The 27,037-nt window shown below is 39.6% G+C and overlaps 1 protein-coding gene and 1 long non-coding RNA gene across 14 annotated transcripts in view; both read left to right on the forward strand.

The window, feature by feature from the left end:
- Window positions 1-5,720: 5,720 nt before the first annotated feature.
- Window positions 5,721-27,037, forward strand: part of ANKRD42 (ankyrin repeat domain 42) — a 38,834-nt gene continuing 17,517 nt past the window's right edge. For 3 of the 13 annotated variants that reach the window (XR_006740829.1, XM_045577648.1, XM_045577649.1), the window contains exons 1-5: window positions 5,732-7,585; window positions 10,540-10,706; window positions 19,755-19,862; window positions 20,710-20,829; window positions 25,439-25,574. Coding sequence is in view for 11 of the 13 variants with exons in the window: in XM_045577648.1 (XP_045433604.1) it covers window positions 6,571-7,585; window positions 10,540-10,706; window positions 19,755-19,862; window positions 20,710-20,829; window positions 25,439-25,574 (1,546 nt within the window). In the remaining 2 variants the exon portion in view is untranslated. Of the gene's footprint in view, window positions 7,586-10,539; window positions 10,707-19,754; window positions 19,863-20,709; window positions 20,830-25,438; window positions 25,823-27,037 lie in introns of those variants that run through there. The other 10 variants (XM_045577651.1, XM_036428220.2, XR_006740830.1 and 7 more) reach the window with 10 other exon arrangements.
- On the forward strand, window positions 9,471-10,451 carry LOC118713541. Its single transcript, XR_004986295.2, has 2 exons — window positions 9,471-9,817; window positions 10,050-10,451. It is a non-coding gene; the product is annotated as an uncharacterized LOC118713541 (long non-coding RNA).

Here is a 27,037-nt window from a genome sequence, read left to right on the forward strand (position 1 = left end):
GGTCAAGGGCATGTACCTTGGTTGCGGGCATATCCCCAGTAGGGGGTGTGCAAGAGGCAACTGATCGATGACTCTCTCTCATCGATGTTTCTAACTATCTCTCTCCCTTCCTCTCTGTACAAAATTAATAAAATATATTAAAAAAAAAAACACAAAAAAACAATTAAGTTCTCAGTGATTGAGGACCTATGAACCAGATCAGTTTGATTCTGTCAGGGTATATGCAGGGGTTTCAGGCTCAATCCCTATTAGTGGGGAGCAGGAGGCAGCCAAACAATGCTTCTCATCATTTGTTTCTATCTCTCCCTCTCTGAAATAAATACAAATATACTTTTTAAAAAGTTCTATGCCCCAGCCAGTTTGGCTCAGTGGATAGTGTTGGCCTGCAAACTGAAAGGTCCCAGGTTAGATTCTGATCAAGGGCATATGTCTGGGTTGCAGGCTCGATTCCCCAGTGGGGAGCATGCAGGAGGCAGCCAATCAATGATTCTCATCATTTATGTTTCTCCCCCCCTTCCCCTTCCTCGATAAAAAATATATTTTTTAAAAGTTCTAAACTTTATTCTAATGAACAGGCAAATCTCCTGATTTAGAAATCAGAACATTGAATTTTAGCCCCAAAGATGGAAAAATAACAATCCCCACACACATAGCACTGGAAACTAAGAAATAATTTATACTGGAAAGTGTAGCAAAGCTGGAAAAGTTATAGAACATTCTCATTTGAAATGCGTTTGAGAATAAAAGGAATAGTCTTTTTCTTGAAAACTTCCAATTTCATTGTTTATACCCTGTACATCATCAATATAATTTACCTACTTAAAACTTCTATGGAAACTACTACACAGTGATCTGTTATTCAGCTAAAAACAAGGTTTTAGGGATAGTAAAAATAGGTCCTAATTACCTATTAAGATTCTCCTCTATACTAGCTTAACAAATTGAGAAGTCCATTTTCCTGGCTGACTTTCTTTATAGCCTATTTTAATGTCTAATATATGCTCTGAAAGGTTTATACAAAATATTGAGGAAAGTATAAGGCATCTAAGCATGTCTCCAAGTGAAAAGATTTAGTTGACTAAAAAGGTAATCTGAAGGTAGAAATGGGAAGTCAGGCTATTGCCAAAACCAGTTTGGCTCAGTGGATAGAGTGTCTGTCTGTGGGCTGAAATGTCCCAGGTTTGATTCTGGTCAAGGGCATGTACATTGGTTGCAGGCACATCCCCCGGAGGGGGTGTGCAGGAGGCAGCTGATCAATGCTTCTCTCTCATCGATGTTTCTAGCTCTCTATCCCTCTCCCTTCCTCTCTGTAAAAAATCAATAAAAAATATTAAAAAAACAACAACACTATTGTCAAGGCCTGAACTTCTGCAGGAGTAGCTTCTTCCTAATTTCAGGGTCAGCTCCCTGAAATAATAGACACTTTGTTGGGCAGGTAAAGAGCAAGTTAAAGCACCAGTGGGATGCCCTGAGGAAGAACAAGAATGCCTGGAAAGCGTGAGGGAACAAAGGAAGTAGAAATGGTTACCAAAATCCTTAGGTCAATTTTTGGTCTGGGGTTGGTCCTACTTCCTTCTCTGGAAGTAGATGCAAACCTGATTAATTATGCAACTTTGGAAATCCTAAGGTAGAAGGTGGAGGACTATCCATTTTTACTAGCTGGAATCTTAACCTTCATAGTTACACAGGGTTCTAATTATCCGGAATGCTGATGCCCACTTCAGTGTGTTCTGAACCTTCTCACCTGAAAAACTTCCTTAATGCTAGTCCCTTACTTACCTTGAAATCCTATGCAATCTGGCTTTTACATCTTGGCTGCTTCATTACAATTGCTCGAGTATTATGACTCCTTGCCAAAACAAATGTGCTTTTATTAGCCTCTTAAATCTCTCCTGGCCCATGTATCCTTAAAGTATCTTTTGCTTTATGTGACACTACATGTCTTCCTGTGCTTTGCTATTTTTACTTAGGAAAAATTAAATTTTAAAAATAATACATAGAAGTATAGAAAATAGTCCTTTCACATCCTCTTTCTTGTTACATAAAGTAACCAATGAGTTAACAATTTGGTAGAGATTCTTTACCATTTCTTACCCTTTCCATGTTGCTAAATGCATGTAGATGTGTAATTTAGCCATTCTTTCACAGGTGGATATTCAAATTTCTAACTTACAATTTAAAAGTGTTGCAATGACTATCCTAGTACATACAAGTTATTTTGAAGATTTTATGACTTGATAGTTGCTGGGTCAAGCATAACATACATTTGTAATTTTGACAGTGTGAAATTGTCCTTCATGCATCCGACCACTTTAGTCATTCACTAGTAGTCTTCAGAGTACGTTTAGACCAACTCATTATCCATAATCTTTTAGTTTTTATCATTGTGATGTCTCAACAGTCTGAGTATCCTCTTGTTAATTTGCTCTTGGTATTTTTATCATTTTTTTTTTTTTTTGCTAATTCTATTGAGTTATTCTTTCTCACTGAAAGAAATTTTCTGTATTGTCTCAACACTTTATAATTGTTAACAACTTTATTCTCCTGAAATTTCTATATATGAAAATATCGAAGAGCCTATCTTTCTCCATTTGTAAAACTCCGCCTCTATAATGGGGTTATTTCTGGATTCTAGTTTGTTCCATTCATCTCTTTGTCTAGTCCTGTTCCAATACTACCCTGTTCTAAGTGTTCTAGTTTTTTAGTTCTAACATCTATTTGGGTTGTCATTAATTAATCTTTTCCAAACATGTTTTGTTTAACCTTGAAGATAAACTTTAAAATTGTCTTGCCAACTTCCACTAAAAAATTACATTAGATTTTTACTTCAAATGCAACAAATTTACTTTCAAGACAATTCTATCTTTGCAGTACTGAACCACCTAACCCAGCAACATAGCACCTTTCCCTTTAGTCCAGTGGCTCTCGAGCCACATGCGATTCTTTGGCCCCTGGAGTGTGGCTCTTCCACATAATAATATGTACCCTAATTAAGTTAATAACAATGTACCTACTTATGTAGTTGAAGTTTAAGATATTTGGCTCTCAAAAGAAATTTCAATAGTTGTACTGTTGATATTTGGCTCTGTTGACTTATGAGTTTGCCGACCACTGTTTTAGTTGAATCTTCAGTAACATCCATAAATGAAATTTCATTTTTTCTTCCATGTACATTTTGCTTATTTCTTACTAGGTTTATTCTCAGAGTATTTCCCCACTGTTGCTGCTAATTTGAATGAGATCTTTCTTTACATTTACACATTGAGTTTAGTTTATAGGGAATCTTGCTTCTGTATGTTGCCCTGCTAGCTCTCAATCTTACTGAACTCTCTTCTCTAGTATTTAATACTTTACAGTTGTCTTATATTTTCCAGGTAAACAATGACATCACTTGTCTTAATTTCTTTTCTAATTTCATACTTTTTCTTGCTTATTAGAGTCCAAAATTCTCAGAACAATGCTGACTTGCCGGACAGTAGATAATTTGGACTGTTAACATTAAATGTGCTGTTTATTTGTTCCTTCATTAAAGTAAGCTTCCTTTTATTTCTTAATATTAATTTTGTCTTCTTTTTGAGTAATAAATACTAACTTTTCAAGTTATCTTTCAGTATCAATTAAGATCTAGTTTATATCCTTTATTAGGAAATTTTCATTGCTAATTATTTAATGTTAACCCATCTTTGTACTGGTAGGATAAACCCAACTTGGTTATTGGTTATGACATTGTTTTCTAAATGCACTGCTGGCTTCATCGTTCCTTGAAAAGCTGCATGTATTGATAAATGAGACTAAGATTCAACGTTTTTTCTCCTCCCTCTCCTTATTTATGATACTTCATAGTGCAGAAGTATTCCATTCTTCTCTATGCTTTGTTCTTTGTAACTTCTGTCAGGGCTACACAGGTCATTCTTTTATGATTATCAGATTAAGGTTTTTTTAACTTGAATCCATTTTTTTGCAATTTACATTTTCCTAGAAAATTATACATAATTTTTCAGGACTATTTGTGTAATTTTACACTAAATCATTTCTGATTTTCAAAAACGCTGTCAGTAATATGTTGCCTTTGTTTCCAATATTGTTCTCTCCTTCATCACATTTCCTAAGTGTCTATTGTTTGTCTGTCTTCAAATGCCAGCTAGTATTGGGATCAATTTATTTCCTAGTCCATTTATTTGTTTTTATTTTTAAATCCTTTAAGATTAATTTGAGGGCATTTTACTTTTTCTGCTTTTCTTCTGTTTCTTTTTCCAATCTTTCCTGTCATGTGTATATCTAAGGATGTGCTGGCTCCTTCCCTCAGTGAGTTTACCCATACAACAAAGCAAAAAATGAAGCCTTTATCATTATTATATAAGTGGCTACAACCACTACATTAATTTGGAGCAGTCATAGTGGCTCCAATTCTCCACCTCTAGTTATGTGATCTTGGCCAAATCTGAGCGGTTTCTTCATCTGTAAAAACAGGAACAATACAGATTAAGTTTGAAACTATTTGCAAGTCACTTAGCATAGAAACTGTCCCATATTAATAATTCAACAGATGTCTGGTAAAAGGCCTCAGTTGTCCTATTTTAAAAATGACTAATCCCCCCGAGACCGGTTTGGCTCAATGGATAGAGCGTTGGCTTGGGGACTGAAGGGTCCCGGGTTCGATTCCAGTCAAGAGCATGTACCTTGGTTGCGGGCATATCCCCAGTAGGGGGTGTGCAAGAGAAGAGGCAGCTGATAGATGACTTTCTCTCATTGATGTTTCTAATTCTCTATCTCTCTCTCCCTTCCTCTCTGTACAAAATCAATAAAATATATATTTAAAAAATAAAACAAAAAATGACTAATCCTCAAATCCCTTCTAACTGTAAAAAACTTTACTTTCAGTCTATCACTTCATCCACCAGAAAATCAACTCATCAATCCACCCACTCACCCACACAACAGTTAGTAAGCCCTTCCCCCTTGAGCTAAATATTATAGATGTCAGGAACTCCAAGATGAATAATGAAGCAACAGTTTCTACCTCCCAGAAGCTTGGAGTCCTTGAGGGGTAGGAGTAAAGATTAACTGTTAAACAGGTAATTATAATACAATTGATAAGTGTTTGATATAAAGATTGTGGGAATTTAGAGACTTTGAGGAGTATGTGCAGCAAAATCAAAGATCAAGATAGAAACCCCAATTCAGGTACTTATTACTTACTAGCTGTGTATTCTCAGGCAATTAACTTTGCACTTTATTTGTAAAAAGCAATAGCAGTACTAGGCTGGTAAGTTATATTAAGAATAACAAATATGAAGCACTTAGTATAGTGCCATATTCATATGAACTCTTAAAAAAAAAAAAAAGAAGGCAATTTACTGTATTTCAAGAGAGTAAAAATGGGGTCTGGGGAATTTCCCAAATGTGTTCACAGCACAAAACCTGTGGGGAGGCACAGGTCAGGGGGGAGAGGGACTGAATGAAAAAGATAAAGGATTTAGTACAGATTGGTAGTCATAAAACAGTTACAGGGATGTTAAATACAGCATAAGGAATACAGTCAATAATACTGTAATAACTATGTATGGTGTCTGGTGGACACTTGAAATATCAGTGGGATTACTCTGTAAAATATATGATTGTCCACCACCGTGCTGTACACCTGAAACTAATACAAAAACTAAATGTAATTGAAAAATAAAATTTAAAAAGTTTTGTAGCTAAAAAACAAAACAAGGTAACAATAACAACAACAAACCCTATGGCAAAGCAATAAAGATGTGGGAGAAAAAAACACAGGTGAGGGGAATCAGGCTGGGTGATGCCCTTGGAGGGCAGAGAATTTTAATTTCTGTACTCTCAGCTGCTAGTACATTTTCATACATTTGAGCCATACTTTTACAATAGTGAATGGAAGAATGCACGTTAAGCAATAGGATTGGAGAAAAAGATCAGGGCTAAATTGTTGAAAGTAAACATTTTACAGGAAAAGGAATCTTGGATTTGAAGTCAGAAAACCGGAAGCAAGTTTTTGACTCATGGCCTGTATTTTTACACTGGCTCTACAACTTACCTGCTGTTCGGCCTGAGCAAAAACACTGACACCTTCAATCTCCTCAACTGTAAAACAGGTATACCACCTACCTTCCCAAATTATTGTGAGAATTAAGTACCAAGCGAGCGATTATCAAAGGGCCGGGCACTAGTAAGCACGCAATAATGATACCGGCTGCAGCTGCTAACGTCTCCGTTAGGTCTTTCTCCATATTTGTGAGAAGTTAAGGGCCAAGAAGAGCCTTTCTTCAATATCCCATCCTGCACGGAGAAAAATTACACTTGGTTTGCCAAGGACGAAAGGCCCCGCCCGGCACGAGCCGTACAGGTCACCTACGCAGACGGCGATCCCGGGGCTTCCGCCGGAGCGCGGGGCCTGGAGACCGCGAAGCCCGCCAGCCGTCCCCGAGAGACGGGGTCGGATAAGGTTGGCTTTGTGGGGCCGAGCGGAATTTCACCGAAAACTGGTCTCCACCACCATCCGATTGGCCTGCAGGCCCAGCCTTGCAAAGGGTGAAGGGAGGGGAGCCGGAAGTGATGCAAAGCCGCCAGGAACAGGAAATGACCCTCGCGTGCCGGAAGCCGGAAGTTTATTCGTTTCCAAGGCAACGGTCACCACCCTCTCCGACCTGGCGGCCGGAGTCGGGGACGCTGGAACGCTCCTTCGAGGAGCGGGTCCCCATCGACGGCGGCCGCCGCCTCAGCGACTCGCGGGGAGACGCAGCCGAAGCCGGCGGCCGCGGCGCCGGCCCTCTGGGGTGGAGGACAGACGGCCGGCCCGGGCACCGCGGCGGCCAGTGTGAGGAGAGAAGGAGCGAAGACCGGGAGTTTTGTCTCAGGGAAGACACGGAAAAAAACCGCGAAGAAGACGACCGCCCCTGCAGCGTCTCCGCGGGGAGAGTGAGAGACGACGGGGGCCTCTCCGGCAAGGACCGGAGGAGGCTCCGTGAAGACCTGGGCCGCCGCCGCGGCGGTTCTGAGGAGACAGTTCGGGGTGGCGGAGGCCACGGCCACAGCGGCTTCCCCAGCACTGACGCCGGTGGTCTCTGTCAGGTCGGCGGCGCCCCGGGCAGGGACTCCGGGGGAGCCGTCGGAGAAGACCGCAGCCTCCGTGCTTGGGAGGGAGTCGGAGAAGCCCGCGGCGCCGGGACCAGCGACTCCGCCGGGGAGAGGGGCGGCGACGAGCTCGGCCGCCGCCTCGGTGGCTCCCGGCGAAGGGGGAGCGTGGACGACGGCACCAGCTTCAGCAGTTCCTGGGAAGGAGTGGGTGAAGACCGCGGCTACGCGGCCAGCGACTCCTCCGTGGTGAGCGGCGGCCAAGACGACAGCCACCGCCTTAGGGGCTCCTGGGAGGACCGCGGCGCTGGGCCCGGCGAGGACGAGGACGAGGACGGCCGCTGCAGTGACTCCTGGAGGATAGCGAGTGAGGACCGCCGCAGCAGCCGCGGCCAGGATTCGTCTCCTCCTCCTCCTCGGCGTCCGTGGGATCGCACCATGCCCGGGGTGCCCCTTTCAGACCCCTCCGCTTCCTTCACGGAGTCCGCAACCCCGTGTGAGTCCAGGTTCATGACTTCGATAGCCCTCATCTCTGCCTCGCTCCCCCTCTCATTTCTGCCCACATCAGCCTTCTGTTTTCTGGCCGTCCCCTTTCTCAGCTGTCACTCCTCTCTCCACCTCAGTGACCTATTTTCGGTAGGTCCCAAAGCTATTATTCTCTTTTTCCCCAGCCTTCCTCATTTTAGCTTTACCTCCTTTCTTTCCGTCTGCACATTCCCGAAACTTCTCACCCAATGATGACTACGTTTGTTAAATCTTATGAACCCTTTTAAGTTCTTACTTGACTTCTTTGAAGCATTTGACCCGGTGAAGATGACATTAGACTTAACATCCTCTCCTTAAATGTTGCTTCTCCCCTTCCCTCCGTCCCCCCCGCCCCCCTTGCCATCGCTATGACTTCAGCCTTACTGAGGACTTTCAAATCTATGTTATTCATTCAACCATCCAATAAATATTTACTGAGTGCCTAATATGTGTTCTGTCTTAAGGACACTAAGAAGACAGGCATATTCCTTACCTTCTACTGGGGAAGATAAGTATTGAGCAAATAATGACTAGTGTGATGCATATTATAAAGAAGAGTAGAGTGCCATTGGTTCCAGTTTACGGGTGTCAGAAAAACCTACCTAATGCCGGACACATCTACTGAGATCTGAATTCCTGATCTCTCCTCTGAGTTGCAGACTCATGTAGAAGTCCATTCTGGAACTCTTCCTGGGGAACCTTAAAATCAACATGTCTACAGTGTAATTTTGGCCCTGGCTGGGTGGTTCAGTTAGTTCCAGCGTCATCCTCTACAGTCAACGACTAACAAGGTTTAAGATTATCTGGGCCACAAAAAAACAAAAGCTTCAATTTTCATAGACAAGTAGGTTTATTTTGATGCTGAATACAAAGGGCTGAAATAAATGAGTAATGGTTAACATAAAGTAATAGAACATTTTAATAAAAATATTTTTTCTTGAACATTAACTTACCAGATACTGAATAACTGAACAAATTAATAAGCATAATGTAAGTAAACCTATTTTTCTTGTTCTCCGAAAGTGAAATATTTCCTGTTGTGCACATCAAGTTTGACATGCGTACTCTACACTAGCCAGTACAAGACTAATAATGTGGCAATTGGCTGCTAAAAATATTCGCTGCTAGTATTAGTGGAGAGAAATGGTGTGGCCTGTGTGTAAGGCATGTAAGGGAAATGAATGCAGCGATTATAGTAATCAGTCATTGGTTTGTTATTAATAGTCTATGTGTATAAAAGGCTAATATGCAAAGTGTCCCTGCAGGAATTCCATCAGGAGCCAGGGAGTTGTATCACTTGCTATGATGTGCACTGACCACGAGGAGGTGGCGCAGAGCAAAGGAAGGTCCCTGATTGCCGGCCATCTGGGGACCCTACCCTTGCACGAATTTTGTACACCGGCCTCTAGTTATGTATAACAGGATATTGTAAAAATTAAGTTACATAATTTTTATTAAAACGTTTCTTACATACAGATATATTGGCTGGGCCATAAAAATATTCGTTATGGGCAGCGAGTTTGATATGCTTGCTCTACACCAAAAGGTTGCTGGTTTGATTCCCTATCAGGACACATAGTTAGGTTTTAGTTTTAATCCTTGGTCTGGGTGTATATAGGAGGCAACTGATTGATGTTTCTTTCTCTCACCACTACTCTCTTTCTAAAATCAATAAAAACATATCCTTGGGTGAAGATTTAAAAAAAAAAAAAAAATAGCCCTAGTCTGTTTGGCTAGTGGATTGAGTGTCAGCCTGCATACTGAAGGGTTCCTGGTTTGATTTTGGTCAAAGGCACTTGCCTAGGTTGCGGGCTCTATCCCCAGTAGGGAACATGCAGGAGGCAGCTGATCAGTAATTCTCATAGATGTTTCTCTCTCCCCCCACCCGCCTTCTTCTCTGAAAGCAATAAAAATATATTTTAAAAATTCAAAAATAAAGTGATTTTGTATCCACATGTCTCTGTCCTCCAGTGTTCACTTTTTCAATTGTGCCACACCACTTAGAGAACTAAGCCATACTCCTTGAAGTTACCCCAATACTCTTTCCTTATTTTGCCCACTATTACATCCAAATTTAGTTCAACCTGTTTTTTATAATATTTGTTGAATATTCTGTTTCCAAAGCCATTCTCTGGGTTGAGGATCTCAATCTTTCTGCTATAGACTATATAGCTATTTTCTTACATAGCCTCCTGAATCTCTAGTGCTGCATTTTTAAAAATATATATATATTTTATTGATTTTTTACAGAGAGGAATAGAGAGGGATAGAGAGTTAGAAACATCGATGAGAATCATTGATCAGCTGCCTCTTGCACACCCCCTATTGGGGATGTGCCCGCAACCAATGTACATGCCCTTGACCGGAATCGAACCTGGGACCTTTCAGTCCGCAGGCCGAAGCTCTATCCACTGAGCCAAACCGGTTTCAGCTAGTGCTGCATTTTTGCTCCCCAATGAATTTCCCTCACCTGTAGCCAGTCCCATAAATCCAGCATTACAAATCTGATCATTATTAGTCTTCTGTTTAAAATCCCTCACTAATTCCTCATTTAAGTGCTTCTAGTTCTTTGTGGCTCCCGTGGCTTCTTCTCTAGGTGAACTGGGCTTAACTGTGTTTCTCTGTATATGCCTATCTTTCCAGATTCAGGGTGGTAGTTTGCCGAGACCTCAGTTCTCTGGTCAGTCTAAGAACAGTTATTGGTTTTCAGTTTGTTTTCTCCTATGTATAAGGGAATGATACTTCCATGCTTTTTAGACATTAGAACTAAAATGGAAGTCTGGTTAAGAAGATGTTAATCATAAACATCTTTGTATTAAATTATTTGGAAAGTCAAAGTGATTTTGTGCTTTCTTTTGTCTTATTGCTTTAGTCTTTTCATATTTTTTGACATTGTAATATATTTTAAGCAATTTGATTTTTCAGTAGGTGCCAGGAGGAAGGTGCATTTTAGTAGCATACATGATGCAGTACGCGCTGGAGATGTAAAGCAGCTTTCAGAAATGGTAGAACGTGGAGTCAGCATTAATGAAGTTGATGTTCTCCACAAATTTACCCCTTTACATTGGGCAGCACATTCGGGAAGCTTGGAGGTAAGCTAAATAAAACTAGGATAAGTTTACAGCTGTTAGCAGTTTTATAAATTTAGCAAACAGGACTGATGCATTGCAAATAATTTCTTTTTTAATTCAGTCTGTTATTAGGAGTTTTGTTTACTTATAATGGCTTTGTAACAAATTATCCCAAAACTTGGTGGCATAAAATAACCATTCATTTATGCTCAGGACTGAACAAGGAGTTTGAATCTCAGACACAGCTTGTCTCTGCTCCATGATGTCTGGGGCTTCAGCTACACATTGAAAAACTGGGGTTGGATCCTTCTCAAGGCTTGTTCACACAGCTGTCTTCTGGTATATGCTGGCTCTTTGTGGGCCTATTTGTGAAGATACTCTACCTTTCTAGGTTGTACTTCCTCACAATGTGGTTACTGGGTTCCAAAGGAAAACATAAAGGGTAAATTAAAGAGGATAACAGAATGAATACCTAGTTCTCTCAAATCTTAATGTGTTTTTTTTTTTTTTTTTTGCTATAGTTGCTTCAGATTTTTAGAAAACAAATGAAATACTATAGATACATTGGAAATCCCTGAACACCCCTCCAGGCACCATTTCTCTCCTTCCAAATCCAGAGACAACTGTTACCCTGAATTTGGTGTTTATTATTCCTATCTATATTTTATGCTGTTATTGCTTATGATTATATCATTGCTCTAAATGACATATTTTATATAAATGACATTAGGGGCCCAGTGCAAGAAATTCGTGCACTGGGGAGGGGTCCCTCAGCCCAGCTTGCCTCCTCTCACATACTGGGAGCCCTCAGGCCTAAGCCACAGTCTTGCCTCCCTTTGTGGGAGGCATCTGGGCTGATCAGGGGAAGGCACCAACCCTATCACCCAGCTGCTGCAGTCACTGCCAGTTGTTGCAGCTGCCAAGTTATTTACATCAACATGGACTCCAGTCCCTTCACCATGAAAAAATGACAACTTTCTTTAAGCATTTTCAAGATGTGTCTTTCATAGGATATGACATTTATTTTTCCTTTTAACCTCATTTGAGGATATGTTTCCATTGTTTTTTTTCCCCTTCCCTTTGATCACAGGGTCAGTCCCTTCACAAGCCTAAAGCCTCTGCCCAGCTTTAGGCTTGTGAAGGGGGCCTTCGCTCCTCTGATTGCAGGTTCCCAAGCCTAAAGCCTCTGCCCAATGGCCGGCTAGGAGTGACCTGGGTGTCAACCTGGGTGCTGAGGAGGCTCCCCAGGACCCAGGTATGTATGCAAATTAACCACCATCTTCGTTGGGTTAATTTGCATACTCATTCTGATTGGCTGTGGGCATAGCAGAGGTATAGTCAATATACATGTTTCTCTATCATTAGGTAAGATATGTATTATTATTTGATACATGTGATTAAATATATGCACGCTAGTTTATTTCTTTCAGCCATATTGTTATAGTCTATTCTTACACTAACATCAGAATTTATTTGTTTTCAACTGATGGATGTTTAGTTGGTTTCAGTTTTTACCTAGTACAAGCATTCTTTAATGAAGTTTTAATGCAAAACTTCTTATTCTTGGTCTGGATACAAACCAACTAAAATTTTTCTCATGATTCAAGTTTGTGTGTGGAGAGCTTATTTTAGCTACTACATTTCCCCAGCCTATGGGCTGCAATGGGTTTATTCACTATGCAGTCTTTTTTCCCATGCTACACAAGCAGAGACTGCTTTCTATGAATATGGTTCTCTGTGTGAATTCTTGTTTGTCTGGGCTCCTCTGCTTCTTGGAACCAAATCTTATTTGGAGAATCTCCACCAGTTTGTGTGCCCCACTTGAACTATTGTGAACAAGGATTTCCCTTTGGCCTTTTTTTTTTTTTTTTTTTTTTTTTTTAATTGCATTTTTCTCACATCATTATCTTTTTAAAAATTTTCACCCGATGATTTTTAAAAATACATATATATTTTATTGACTTTTTACGGAGAGGAAGGGAGAAGGATAGAGAGCTAGAAACATCGATGAGAGAGAAACATTGACCAGATGCCCTCTGCACACTCCCCACCAGCGATGTGCCCGCAACCAATGTACATGCCCTTGACAGGAATCGAACTTGGGACTCCTCAGTCCACAGGCCGACGCTTTGTCCACTGAGCCAAACTGGTTTCAGCTTAATTCTTGTTTTTATTTTTAAGCCTGGCTCCCTAAGGGTTCACCCCTGGGCCTGCATAGTTTAGTGGTCAGCCAGTGACTTATGAGATCATGTGCTTAAATACCATAAGGATTTAATCTTTTACTGATGGGTGTGTATGGATAAATTCAAGCAGCTTACAAGCCAGCCTAACATCTTTTTAAAAAAATAAGTTTGCAAGGCCTCATGTTTAGCCAGGGATATCTTATCAACTTAGTCCCTCTTCAGTCTTTTCTTTGTCTGAGCAGCCTTGTATATGCACACAGCCTTTTAGATCACAAGGGGAAAATGGAATCTTATTAAGGACCACTTTGGCCATCTCATTTTTTGGAATTTCCTATTAATTTTCTGGGTAGTCTTTAGTTTTGTGCATGCTCCAACCAGTATCATGACTTTAGGCTAGCTCTGATGTTGGCTTTCTTGGATTGTACTGAGGAGCAGAATTGTTTTTGACAATGTGTCTGGGCATGGAGTTTTATGTGTTCAGCTATAGCAAAGTCAATTTCTTCAGCAGAGCACTGGAGCTTTTCACCTAGTACAATAGATCTCTGCACCATGCAGCGGGGTAAGCAAAGCTATAGTCTCAGTCTCCTGTACTTACTGAGATTCAGTAGATTTTTCTCATATATGTGCTTCTCATTTTATTACATGCCTTTGGTCAATTTCCAGTCTTTAAATTGTTGTTTTTGACAACTTTGTCTACTTTTATCATTGCTTCTCAGGGAGGATTTACCAAGTTCCTTATTTATCCATTTCTGAATTCCTGCTTATTTGTTCATTGCTTTTTGATAAGGGTGAACATGTAATCTAATGGAGAGCAGATATTCATTAATTTCATTAAATGGTGCTGGCATTATCGACCATTCATATGTAAAAAGAAGAAACCTTGACTCATACCTGGCACCATATAAAAAAATGTACTCAAAATAGATTATAGGCAAATTTGAAACTTAATCTTATAAAACTTCTAGAAGAAAGCATAGGAAAAAAATCTCTGCAAATCATGTATCTGATTTTGTAACCAGAATAAGAGATCACAACTCAGTAGTGAGAAAAGAAAAGAAAAAAACAACACAATAAGAAAATGGCAGCCGAAACCAGTTTGGCTTAGTGGATAGAGCATTGCCTGCAGACTGAAGGGCCCCAGTTTTGATTTTGGTCAAGGGCATGTACCTTGGTTGTGGGCATATCCCCAGTAGGAGGTGTGCAGGAGGCAGCTGATCAATGTTTCTAACTCTCTATTCCTTTCCCTTCTTCTCTGTAAAAAAATCAATAAAATATATTTTAGAAAAATGGCAAATAACTTCAATAGACATTTACTCAAAGGTAATATGGATGGCAATTGAACACATGAAAAGATATTCATCATCATTAGGCATTAGGGAAATACAAGTTAAAACCACAAAAGATGCCACTACACATATATTAGAATGACCAAAAAAAGAAAATAAACAAACAAAAAAACAACCCCCTACAAATAGATAACTCAAGAAATGATGATATACAGTATTGGTAAGGATATGTAATAACTAGAACTCTCATACATTGCTCGTAGAAGTATAAAATGATAGTACCACTTTGGAAAACAGTTTGGCAGTATCTTACAAGGTAAAATATATTAGTCTGTGTTCTACCCTGTTTCCCCGAAAATAAGACAGTGTCTTACTCCCAAAGTTGCGCTAGGTCTTATTTTCAGGGGATGTCTTATCTTTCCATGCTCTAGGTCTTATTTTCAGAGGATGTCTTATTTTTGGGGAAACATGGTAGCAGTCTCGCTTCTACATAGTATTTACTTAGAACAATTACACATGTACATGAATATTTATAATGGTTTTATTCCAGTACCTAAACAGTGTTAGTACATAGTAGTATACACACAAATATTTGTTGAATAAATGAATTATTTACAGTGATTATTAGTGAAGTTGAACTTTTAAAAAAATATATTACTGGCAACTAATCTCTGTGACAGGCAAATGATATCTAATGGTAAGCTTTTAACAAACGATAGGGCTGTGATTCCAATTATAGTCAATTTAAAAAAAAGTTTTTTTTTTTAAATTGGGAGAAACCAAGATGGCAGTGTAGGTAAACAGCTAAACTGCCACTTCGCACAACAATTTCAAAACTACAACTAAAAGACAAAACGTCTATCACCCAGAATCATGGGATAGCTGGCTGAGTGGAAGTTCTACAACTAGAAGGAAAGAGAGCACAAGCGCTGAAAAGCTGAGGTACGGAGGCACACGAATTGGGCTGGTGGTTGGCGACTAGGAACGCTACTTTTTTCCAATCTACAGGGAGACAAGTTCCTGATCACTCTGAAGTCCTGTTTCTGGGGAGATGCAGGGGACCCAGATGTCTACAGGGAAAAGCTGGACTGTTGGCCATCGGGTTGGAAAGTGAGGGTGATTTTCTTGCAGAGGTGCATCCAGCAATCATTGTTTATTGTGGGGACTTAGAAACACGGAAAGACAGAGAAGACTGACTGCCAGCTTTCGCTGTTTGCCATGCCCTAGCCTAGAGACGCCCTGAGACCACGCCCCACAAAATCTACAAACCCACCTAGGCTCCCAACGGTGGCTTTTGCATGTAAATGGCCTGCTCTGTCGCAGCTTAACCAAATAAACTGCAGCTTCAGTCAGAGAGCTCCAAAACCTCCAAATCCCAAGCAAAGAGGAGAAAACTGTAGTTCTTGCTGTAGCTCCTGCTAGGAGGCCTCAGACAGTAACTGACCTGCATCCCATTGGAGATCCAGAAACTAGTGAATCTAGAGACAACACCGGATTTCAACTACTCTCATAAGGGAGACATTCAAGAGGCAGACACAGTGAGCACCAAAGCCCCACTGGAACAAGATCTGCCACATAAACGTGTCTCCAGCATAGCAATTCTTCTGTTATAGACACAGCGAGTCCTCACAGCCAGTTGGCCTGGAGGTCAATTCCTCCCCAGTGACCCAACAACAATCAAGACTTAACTACAACAAGGCTGTACACACAGTTCATGAAGGGCTTCACCAAGAGTGTTCACCTCAGGTAACTGGGAGGCTGACCCATTGAACCATATTGGACACCTAGCACACAAAGCCACCCTACCAACTCAGGAAGCAGCAAAAATGAGGAGACAAGGAAACAGATCACAAACGAAAGAAATGGAGGAGAATGAACAACTAGATATAGAGTTCAAAACCACGGTTATAAGGTTTTTCAAGAATTTCCTAGAAAAGGCCGATAAATTTAACAAGACTCTCAAGGATATGAAAAAGGACCTACTAGAAATGAAACATAAACTGACTAAAATAAAAAACATTATACAGAGACCCAACAGCAGACTAGAGGAACGCAAGAATCAAGTCAAAGATTTGAAATACAAAGAGGCAAAGGACATGCCTCTGGAGAAGCAAGAAGAGAAGAGAATCCAGAAAGTTGAAGATAGTGTAAGAAGCCTCTGGGACAACTTCAAGCGTACCAACATCAGAATTATGGGGTGCCAGAAGAAGAGAGAGAACAAGATACTGAAAACCTATTTGAAGAAAACTTCTCCCACCTTATGAAAGAAATAGACTTACAAGTCCAAAAAGTTCACAGAACCCCAAACAAAAGGGATCCAAAGTGGACCACACCAAGACACATCATAATTAAAATGCCAAGGGCAAAAGACAAAGAGAGAATCTTACAAGCAACAAGAGAAAAATAGTTGCCTACAAGGGAGCATCCATATGATTATCAGCTGATTTCTCAACAGAAACTATGCAAGCCAGACAAGAGTGGCAAGAAATATTCAAAGTGATGAATAGCGAGAACCTACAACAAAGATTACCCAGCAAAGTTATCATTCAGAATTGAAGGGCAGATAAAGAGTTTCACAGATCAGAAAAAGCTAAAGGAGTTCATCACCACCAAATCAGTATTATATGAAATGCTGAAAGGTATTTTTAAAAAGAGGAAGAAGAAAAAAGATAAAAATTATGATCAACAAATACATATATATATATATATATATATATATATATATATATATATCAACAGGTTAATCTAAAAAACAAATGAATTAAAAATCTGAGGAACAAAATAAACTGGTGAATATAATAGATTCAGGGGCATAGAATGAGAATGGATTGATAGTTCTCAGGGGGAAGGGTTTCTGTGTGGGGGGTATGGGAAGAGACTGGACAAAAATCATACACCTATCAGAATCCAAGATGGCTTCTTGGGTAGACACCTAGCAGCAGCCGCACGCAACAAGTTCAATAAAATACAAAAATATAAAATGGACATTACCCAGAACTACAGGAAAGTCGACTGACTGGAAATTCTACAACAAGAAGCAAGGAGATAACAAGAAGGAAGAGCGGAGGAGCTGTAAAAGCCTAAGGTACCGAGACACGAGGCGCGCGCGGAGAGGAAGGAGCCGGAGCGGAGGGAGACTGAGTGCCTGGCTGGCGTACCCTAGTGGGAAGGAGATAAAAGCTCCGACTGTGCTGGGCCCAGCTCCAACCGCTCTGAACCCCAGTTCTAGGCCAGACCCTGGAGACCCAGGCTCATCCATAGGTAGCTGGGCTGTAAGGCGGAACCTGGGGGAGCGGCAAAAGGAGGTCCCAGAGGCACGCACATTGCGCGCGGAGAAGGGTCGGCCGGCTGTGCCTCGGGATTGCCCTGGCGGGAAGGAGACAGGGGCTCCAGACTGCTCTGAACGCCACCTCCAACTCCACTTTCAACTGAACTGAACCCCAGTTTCGGGCCCATTGGGGGAGAGACTAGATTGTTTGGTAGCAGGTGATCGTGGACACCTTTCTCTCAGAGGCACTTGCAGAGTACTGAAGGACCCTGAGACTCAGGAGCCGCATAGGGTGGGGCTGATGGAAGCCAAGGCTGTAGGCTCCACCCTGAAACACCGCCCCATCAGGAAAGCTGCCTGCGAAAATGCCTAAACCAAATAGATCACAAACGAAAGAAATGGAGGACAAAAAGCGACTGGATATAGAATTCAAAACCACACTTATAAGGTTTTTCAAGAGTTTCCTAGAAAAGGCTGATAAAATAAATGAGACCTATGAGGATATAAAAAGGGATCAACAAAAAATAAAGAATACATTGTCTGAAAAAATATTATACAGAGTCCTAAAAACAGAATAGAAGATCGCAAGAATCAAGTCAAAGATTTGGAACATAAAGAGCCAGAAGATACTCCTCTGCAGAAGCTAGAAGGCAAGAAAATCCAGAAAATTGAAGATGATGTAAGAAACCTCTGGGACAACTTCAAACGATCCAACATCAGAATTATGGGGGTCCCAGAAGATGAGAGAGAGCAAGATATCGAAAACATACTGAAAGAAATAGTGACAGAAAACTTCCCCCACCTGGTGAAAGAATTGGACTTACAAGTCCAGGAAGCACACAGAACTCCAAATAAAAGGAATCCAAAGAGGACCACACCAAGACAAATCATAATTAAGATTCCAAGAGCAAAAGACAAAGAGAGAATATTAAAAGCATCAAGAGCTAAGCAGGTAGTTAACTATAAAGGAGCACCTATATGATTGTCAGCTGATTTCTCAACAGAAACCATGCAGGCCAGACGGGAATGGCAAGAAATATTCAAGGTGATGAATAGTAAGAACCTACAGCCAAAGATAATCTATCCAGCAAAGCTATCACTCAGATTCGAAGGTCAGATAAAGAGCTTCACTAATAAAAAAAAGCTAAAGGAGCTCATCACCACCAAACCAGAATTATATGAATTGCTGAAGGGGGATCTTTCAGAAGAGAAAATAAATAAAGATAAAAATTATGAACAACAAATACGTAACTATCAACAAGTGAATCTAAAAACCAAGGAAATTAAAAAAAAATCTGAGGAACAATATTAACTGTTGAATATAATAGAATCAGAGGTATGGAAGGGGAGTGAACTGATGATTCTTGGGGAAAAGGGGAGAAGGGGATGTGGGAAGAGACTGAACATAAACTGTGCACCTATGGATGAGGACAATGGGGGGTGGGGAAAGGGCAGAGAGTGGGGTGGGAAGGGGGGAGAAAGGAACATTTGTAATAATATGAACAATAAAAATTTATTTAAGAAAAAAAAAATCATACACCTATGGATGAGGACAGTGTGGGGGGGAGGTAAGGGCAGAGGGTTAGGTGGGGACCGGGTGGAGAGCGGCTGGTGGGGGGAAGGTGAAACAATTGTAATAATATGAACAATAAAGATTTATTAAGTTAAAAATAAATAAAAAAGAAACTTCTTAAAGGCAGAGTCTATAAACATGAACATATAGTGACACTAATGCTATATGTGGTACAGAGCTCTAATTATTACAATAAGTGTTAGGGTAATTTTTACAAATCTTAAAAGAAGATGCCTTTGATTCCCACCATCCCCCTTTTTATATAAACCTATTTTTAGAGAATGTCATCAGAATAACAAAGTTTGCCTTAATACAGAAGTTTCTTGACCCATTCAAAATCTATGGAAAAAACACTACAAACCAAAAAATAAAATATATGGCAGAGGTTGCAAACTAATAGTCCTTAAGTGAATTTGGTTCGAAGATATGCTTTTTGTTTGGCTTGTACAGTACTGGTCAAACATAAGTTTTGGATCAGCATTTTAGTCACAGCAATACTGACTGGAATTGAGTGGCATCTGTACCTTATTGACAAGGAATGTCATCTCCAGTTTGTCACAGTTCCTACTGCTATTGCTTACCCAACAGTAAGGTCTGATGTTGATATCCTGTTATTGTGCTTGTGCTTATACCTGGCTCCCTCATTCATTTATGATATTTCTCAGGTTACAGTATTTCTTGATGACAGACTAAATTTAAATGATATAAAAATGTTTAAAACATCTATCTTATCACTTATTAACATGGTTGTTTTCTTAGTGTCTTCATTGGCTCCTCTGGCACGGAGCTGATATTACACAAGCAACTATGAGAGGCTGGACAGCAGCTCACATAGCTGCAATCAGGGGTCAAGATGCTTGTATGCAGGTAATAATAATTTTGTTTACTTTTTAAAAATTCAGTAAGTTTACTTTAGCATAGTTCTGTTAAGCTGTTGCTTTTATTCTAATAATTTGATCATATACAATAGATTTGCTTTTAAATAAGAACTTATTGGCCCTAACCGTTTTTGCCTCAGTGGATAGAGTGTTGGCCTGCAGACTGAAGGGTCCCAGGTTCGATTCCGGTCAAGGGCATGTACCTTGGTTGTGGGCACATCCCCAGTAGGACTCCATGTCTTAGATATTTTGGTATCAACTATCCACTTAAGCAAAAGATATATGAGAAGAAACCCTTTTATCTTCAAAGTAGTTGATTATCTGAGTAGATTGTTAAGGGATGTCACATTCATCCACAGATTACCTCATTTATAGCTTTCCATGCCTAAAATTCCTTATTTAATGTGTTTCCTGGCCAGAATAGCACATTAATATGTGACAGGATCTAATTTATTAGAGTACAATAGACTAGATTTTGGAGAAATACAACATCACATAAGCAAAAAGGGAGCCAGGTTGCTTATTTATGCAATCATTGGTTGCTTCTTTATGTGTATATGAGTCCCTGCCTGTAAAAAAAAAACCCCGAGATTCTGTTCAGTGACAAGAGCTCTGCTCAGTGCATCACAAAGCAATACAAAGCACATTTTACAATTAAGGTTTTAATAAAAAATACAGATGAGAAGAATTATAGAACTTAGCTGGAGATAGATAAAGCATAACTGGAGGAAATACAATTTTAGCTAAGCCTAAAAGAATGGGTTGATTTTAAAGAGGTAAGTAGTACAGAAGCATTATTGGTAGGGATAAACTCATTCCTATTTCTCTGTTTTTAGGCTCTCATAATCAACGGAGCAAATTTGACAACTAAAGATGATCGTGGTTGCACTCCTTTACATCTTGCTGCAACACATGGACATTCTTTCACTTTGCAAATAATGCTCCGGAGTGGAGTGGTGAGGGATTCCTATTAGTATGTGAGGATGTATAACCATATAAATGAAATAACATTTGGTAGCCTCGTTAGCTCTTTCTGACTTTTTAAATATCCTTTATGACTTTAGGGAAGTCATTTGATCTCTCTCTTTAGTTTTCCCTTCTTTAGGAATAGGAGTAATAATTTAGATAAGTCTTCAGAAAACCCCAAAACACCCAGTTAGTAATATAAACTATTTCAGAGGCTATGGGGTTCTTCATATCAGCTCAGAGTTTAACTGGGAAGATTCTGAAGCTTCTAAACATATGTTAACCAATGATTGTAAGTTTTTCTGAATTTCTTGTATAACTCTTATTTCATACTACTGGCCTGTGTGCACAGATTTGTGCACATTGAAATGAAATTAATTAGAAGAAATATTTTAATATTGCTATTTGCCCTTGCTCTACAATAGAAGTATCAGAGATTAAAGAAAATTAGTAAAATGTATATGAAAATAACATTAATAAATTATTACTAAATAAACATAACAACATGATATAACAACAACAAAGACATTACTAGAGTTTGGCCTTGTGATTTATTAATAGTCATCGCAAATGCTGGCATTACAAGAAACTGTCCTTGAATTAATTTAAATGGGAGGCCAGTGTCAGAAGGGGACAAATATTGCGCATGTGTGAGTCAACATTTATTTTTAAATTGCCAGTGTGCGTTATATATACCAGCTGGTCAGTCAGCCAGTTGGCCAGTTGGACGGATGGACGGATGGTTGGTCACTTAGCCTTTTTTAGTATTATAATATATAAAAAGGCTAATATGCTAAGTGTTTGTCCTGGTAATGACTTCACATAGCAATGCCTGGCTTCCTCTCCCTAGCGACTAGACTTCTTACAGTTTCTTTAGCCCAGGAACATGACTTGCTTTATAGCGAGGTGGAAACATTTTATACTTTGACAAAATGACTGTGAAGCATTTTCCCTTGCCGCATCTCATTTGACCCTCACAGAGGTCCTAGAGTAGGTAAATATTAGGTCTAGTAATAATTAATGTCGTTTTAAAATACTTTTTAAAATCGAATTTATTTAAACAATACAACAAAATTTAATCAACAATATAGTTGCTGTTGTTTTCTACTACTTGTGCCCAACGCTCAGGAAGCATTTTAATCCCTCTGTTGTAAAATTCTTGTGATTTTGATGCAAAAAATTTGGTCAATGCATTTTTGAGGCATTCTTCATTATTAAATTTTTTTCCAAGAAGAAAGTTTTGCAAAGAACGAAACAAATGGTAATTGGAAGGGGCAATATCAGGAGAATATGCAGGTTGAGGGAGAACTTCCCATTCCAACTGGCACAGTTTTTCAGCAGTGATTCTTGCAGTATGCGGTCGTGCGTTATCGTGGTGAAGAATTACGCCCTTCCGATTAATCAGCGCGGCTTCTTTTTCTCTTAAAGCTTGGGATAACCTTTCCAATTGGGCACTATACACTGCACTTGTAATGGTTTGGTTAGATGGTAAAAGTTCATAATGAAGAATTCCTTTAAAATTCCACCAAAAACACAACATCACTTTTTTCGCATGCAAGTCAGGTTTTGGCGTAGGCTGCGGAGCCTCATTTTTGTCCAACCATTGAGGCCGCCTTTTCAAATTAACATACAGCACCCATTTTTCATCCCCGGTAACAATTTGCTCTAAAAACGGCAAACAGTTTTGACGAGAGAGGAGCGAACTGCAAATTGTGACTCTGAATACGGTTGTTGTCGGTCAACTCATGAGGAACCCATTTTCCAAACTTTTGGACTTTGCCAAGTGCACGCAATTGATTGGAAATTGTTTTTTGTAAACAATTTCAAGTTGTCGCAAGCTCTTGTTGGGTAATTTGAGGATTTTGCACCAAAAGAGCTTGAAGAGCTTCTTGATCAAAATTGGACACACGGCCTCGACCACTCTTGTCATCTAACGAAAAATTTCCCTCGCGAAATTTCTCAAACCAACGCTGGCATTTTCTGGCGCTAACTGCATCTTGACCAAGAGCACTACAGATGTTTTTTGCAGCCTCACTTGCTTTTCTTCCTAATTGGAACTCGTAAAGCATGCAGTGCCGAATATGCTCTTCATCCGCCATCTTCTTAGCCCTAGTTTTGCAACAAAAACCAAACCCAACACAAACTTTTTCAAGCAAAACTTGTTAATTGCACTTCACACGTTCTGTAGATACCACGTGTTTGAAGGTTATGTCAATACAAGTCAACGCCAAGCAAGATTTTAAACGAATGTTTAAAAACGACATTAATTATTACTAGACCCGATAGGAGACTCAGTACCATTCCATTGTTTTTCTTTTTCTTTATTAAGGTATTATATATGTGTCCTTATCTCCCACTGCCCCCCTTCCCCAATTTTCCCACTCATGCCCTATTTTCTTTTTCTTTTCTTTTTTTTTTTTATATATATTTTATTGATTTTTGTACAGAGAGGAAGGGAGAGAGAGAGTTAGAAACATCGATGAGAGAGAGTCATCGATCAGCTGCCTCTTGCACACCCCCTACTGGGGATATGCCCGCAACCAAGGTACATGTCCTTGACCGGAATCGAACCCGGGGCCCTTCAGTCCCCAAGCCGACGCTCTATCCATTGAGCCAAACCGGTCCCGGCCCTATTTTCTTTTCTTTTTTTTTTTTTTTTTTTTTTTAAATTTATTTATTTATTTATTTTTACATATTTTAATGATTTTTTTTTGCCCCCTCCCTCCCTCCCCCATATCCCCTCCCTCCCCATAGTTTTATGTCCATTGGTTGTACTTATATGCATGTATACAAGTCCTTCGGTTGATCTGTTATCTCCCCCAGATCCTCCTCCCCTCCCCGCTGTAATTTGACAATCTGCTTGTTGCTTTACTGTCTCTATATCTATCTTTTGGTTCATCAGTTTATAATGCTCTTTATTATCCACAAATGAGTGAGGTCATGTGGTGTTTCTCTTTCATTGATTGGCTTATTTCACTCAGCATGATGTTCTCCAATTCCATCCAGGTTGCTGCAAATGATGAGAATTCCTTCTTCTTTATGGCAGCATAGTATTCCATTGTGTAGATGTACCATAGTTTTTGGATCCAATCATCTGCTGACGGGCACCTAGGCTGTTTCCAAATTCTGGCTATTGTAGATTGTGCTGCTATGAACATAGGGGTGCATATATCCTTTCTGATTGGTGTTTCTAGTTTCTTGGGATATATTCCTAGGAGTGGGATACACAAAAATAAACTCAAAATGGATACAGGACTTAAACATCAGACGGGAAACCATAAAAATACTAGAAGCATCCTCAGGCAGCAAAATCTCAGACGTATGCCAAAAGAACTTCTTCACTGATACTGCCCCTAGGGCAATGGAAGCTAAAGAGAAAATAAACAAATAGGACTACATCAAAATAAAAAGCTTTTTTACAGCAAAAGAAACCATCAACAAAACAACAAGAAAGCCCACTGTGTGGGAGAACATATTTGCAAATAACACCACTGATAAAGGTTTAATCTCTAACATCTACAGACAGCTGATACAACTAAATAAAAGGAAGATGAATGATCCAATTAAGAAATGGGCAAGGGACCTAAATAGAATATTTTCAAAAGAAGACAGAAGGAAGGCCAAAAGGCACATGAAAACATGCTCAAAGTCACTAATTATACGAGAGATGCAAATCAAAACAACAATGCGGTACCATCTCACACCTGTCAGAATGGCCAACATCAACAAATCGACAAACGACAAGTGTTGGCGAGGTTGCGGAGAAAAAGGAACCCTCGTGCACTGCTGGTGGGAATGCAGACTGGTGCAACCACTGTGGAGAACAGTGTGGAGTTTCCTCAAAAAACTGAAAATGGAACTCCCATTTGATCCAGTAATCCTATTTTCTTTTTATTAGCTGGAAATAGGAGATTTAGAAAGCTTAGAAACTTGACCCAACTCAAAAAAAGTAAGAAATGGTGGATCTTGAAAATGACTTCAGGTTTTCTTACTACACAGAATATAATCAAACACTGCTGCAATTAAATATTTTACCCTTTGTTCTCCCTTCATGATCTACAATAATAATCTGCTTCATGTTGATATTTACTGCTGTGTTGCTGATAATTACCTGAAAGAAAAGTTGGGTGCAGGAAAAAGTTTAGCTAAATTAGAAAGCAGATAATTAAGCAAATATATTTATATTATTTATATTTATATTTATATTTATATTTATATTTATATTTATATTTATATTTATATTTATATTTAGAGTCAGAGTCCATAATGTCCAAAACGACCAAACAAACACTGGACAAACAGACAAACAAACACCGGAAGTCAGTCCTACAGGCACAGCAATCCTGCACTGAGTGCTGAGGAGGCTGTGGATCAATCCCAGAGAGAGGCCCAGAGAGAGAAGCAGGATCTGATTTGCAAGCCTCCGTGGCAGCGGTTGTGTTCAAATCAGTGGTTTCAGTACATTTTTCTTTTATATTTAGTGTTTGCCTTATAGTTTTAAGAACAACCTCTAGTTCTTAATTGTTGAGTTAAACTGCTATACTAGTGTTTCCCCTACAAAATGGAAAGAAACTTAGTTCTTGTGAATGTTACCTCCAGGATCCCAGCATAACTGATGTGAGAGAATGGAAACCTGTACATTATGCATCTTTTCATGGGCGACTTGGCTGTTTGCAACTTCTAGTTAAGTGGGGATGTGGCATAGAAGATGTGGACTACAATGGAAACCTTCCAGGTATCCTCAAAAGCAAATATTTTATATTTTCACTAATGTAAGCTTTTAAAATGTTGATCATGTTTTAAGTTAAACTGTCATCATGCTAACAGTCCCTCACAAAATGTAAGTAGTAAATATGTTAATATGAACATTTTTTAAATCTTATATTATTCCTATTATATGCCTGTCATGTGACCAATTTCTTTTTCTGGAACTATACCAGCAAAAGAGAAATTGGCAAAATTAAACTTGGATTTTCTCTTCTAGCTAGTAGTTTCCTTCGTTTACTGCCAAGAGTTATTATTATTATTATTATTATTATTATTATTATTTTTTAGCTTTATACATCTCTGTTCCACAGACTACTTTATTTTTAATTTTTAAATATATTTTATTGATTTTACAGGGAGGAAGGGAAAGGGATAGAGTTAGAAACATCGATGAGAGAGAAACATCCATCAGCTGCGTCCTGCACACTTACTGGGGATGTGCCCGCAACCAAGGTACATGCCCTTGACCGGAATTGAACCTGGGGCCTTTCAGTCCACAGCCGATGCTCTATCCACAGAGCTAAACCAGTTAGGTTATTTTTTAAATGTGTTTATTGATTTTTAGAGAGAGAAAGAGAAACATCAATTTGTTGTTTCACTTATTTATGCAATCATTGGTTGCTTCTTTATGTACTCAGACCTGAGGTTGACCCCACAACCTTGGCATACTGGGACAATGCTCTAACCCACTGAGCTACCCGGCAAGGGTTTCGACAGACTACTTTTTAAAAAGTATAATAGTGGACACTAGTGTATATGAGTTAATCAACTGGCCAGGTGAGATATATACTTTAAAAACTGTATCTTCTTTTTAAAAAAATATATTTTTATTGATTTCAGAGAGGAAGAGGGAGAGAAAGAGATAGAAACATCAATGAGAAAGAATCATTGATTGGCTGCCTCCTGCACGCCCTCTACTGGGGATCGAGTCAGCCACCATGCATGTGCCCTTAATGGGAATCAAACCCAGGATCCTTCAGTCCGCAGGCCACTAGGGTACTGTGTCTTCTTCTAAGAACTGCTGTAGAAATTCATTAGAGGGGTAGGTTACAGTGAGACTGGAGTGAGAGTTACTAAAATGATACTTGAATTATGTCTTAAAGAAATTTTTAGCAAACAAATGAATGGGAAGTCTTTGCAGAAGTGTATGATCAGGATTGATTCAGTCTCTTTGCTGTTTAAAATCCCCTAGTTCCCTGTAGAGCTTTGATTCCTTACCTTGGCATGCTGGGTCTTCATTATTTGGCTCTTACCTATCTACCTTCCTGGCCTCATCTCCACCCCTTTACACTGCTATGTGTAATCATTTCGCTTCTTTCTTCAAAAAAAAAAAATTTTTTATTTTTATTGATTTCAGATAGAGAAAGGGAAGGGAGAGAGAGGTAGAAACATCCATGATGAGATAGAATTATTGCTCAGTTGCCTCCGGCT

The sequence above is a fragment of the Pipistrellus kuhlii genome, unplaced genomic scaffold, assembly GCF_014108245.1.
Source record: "Pipistrellus kuhlii isolate mPipKuh1 unplaced genomic scaffold, mPipKuh1.p scaffold_m20_p_9, whole genome shotgun sequence".
Classification (NCBI taxonomy): domain Eukaryota; kingdom Metazoa; phylum Chordata; class Mammalia; order Chiroptera; family Vespertilionidae; genus Pipistrellus; species Pipistrellus kuhlii.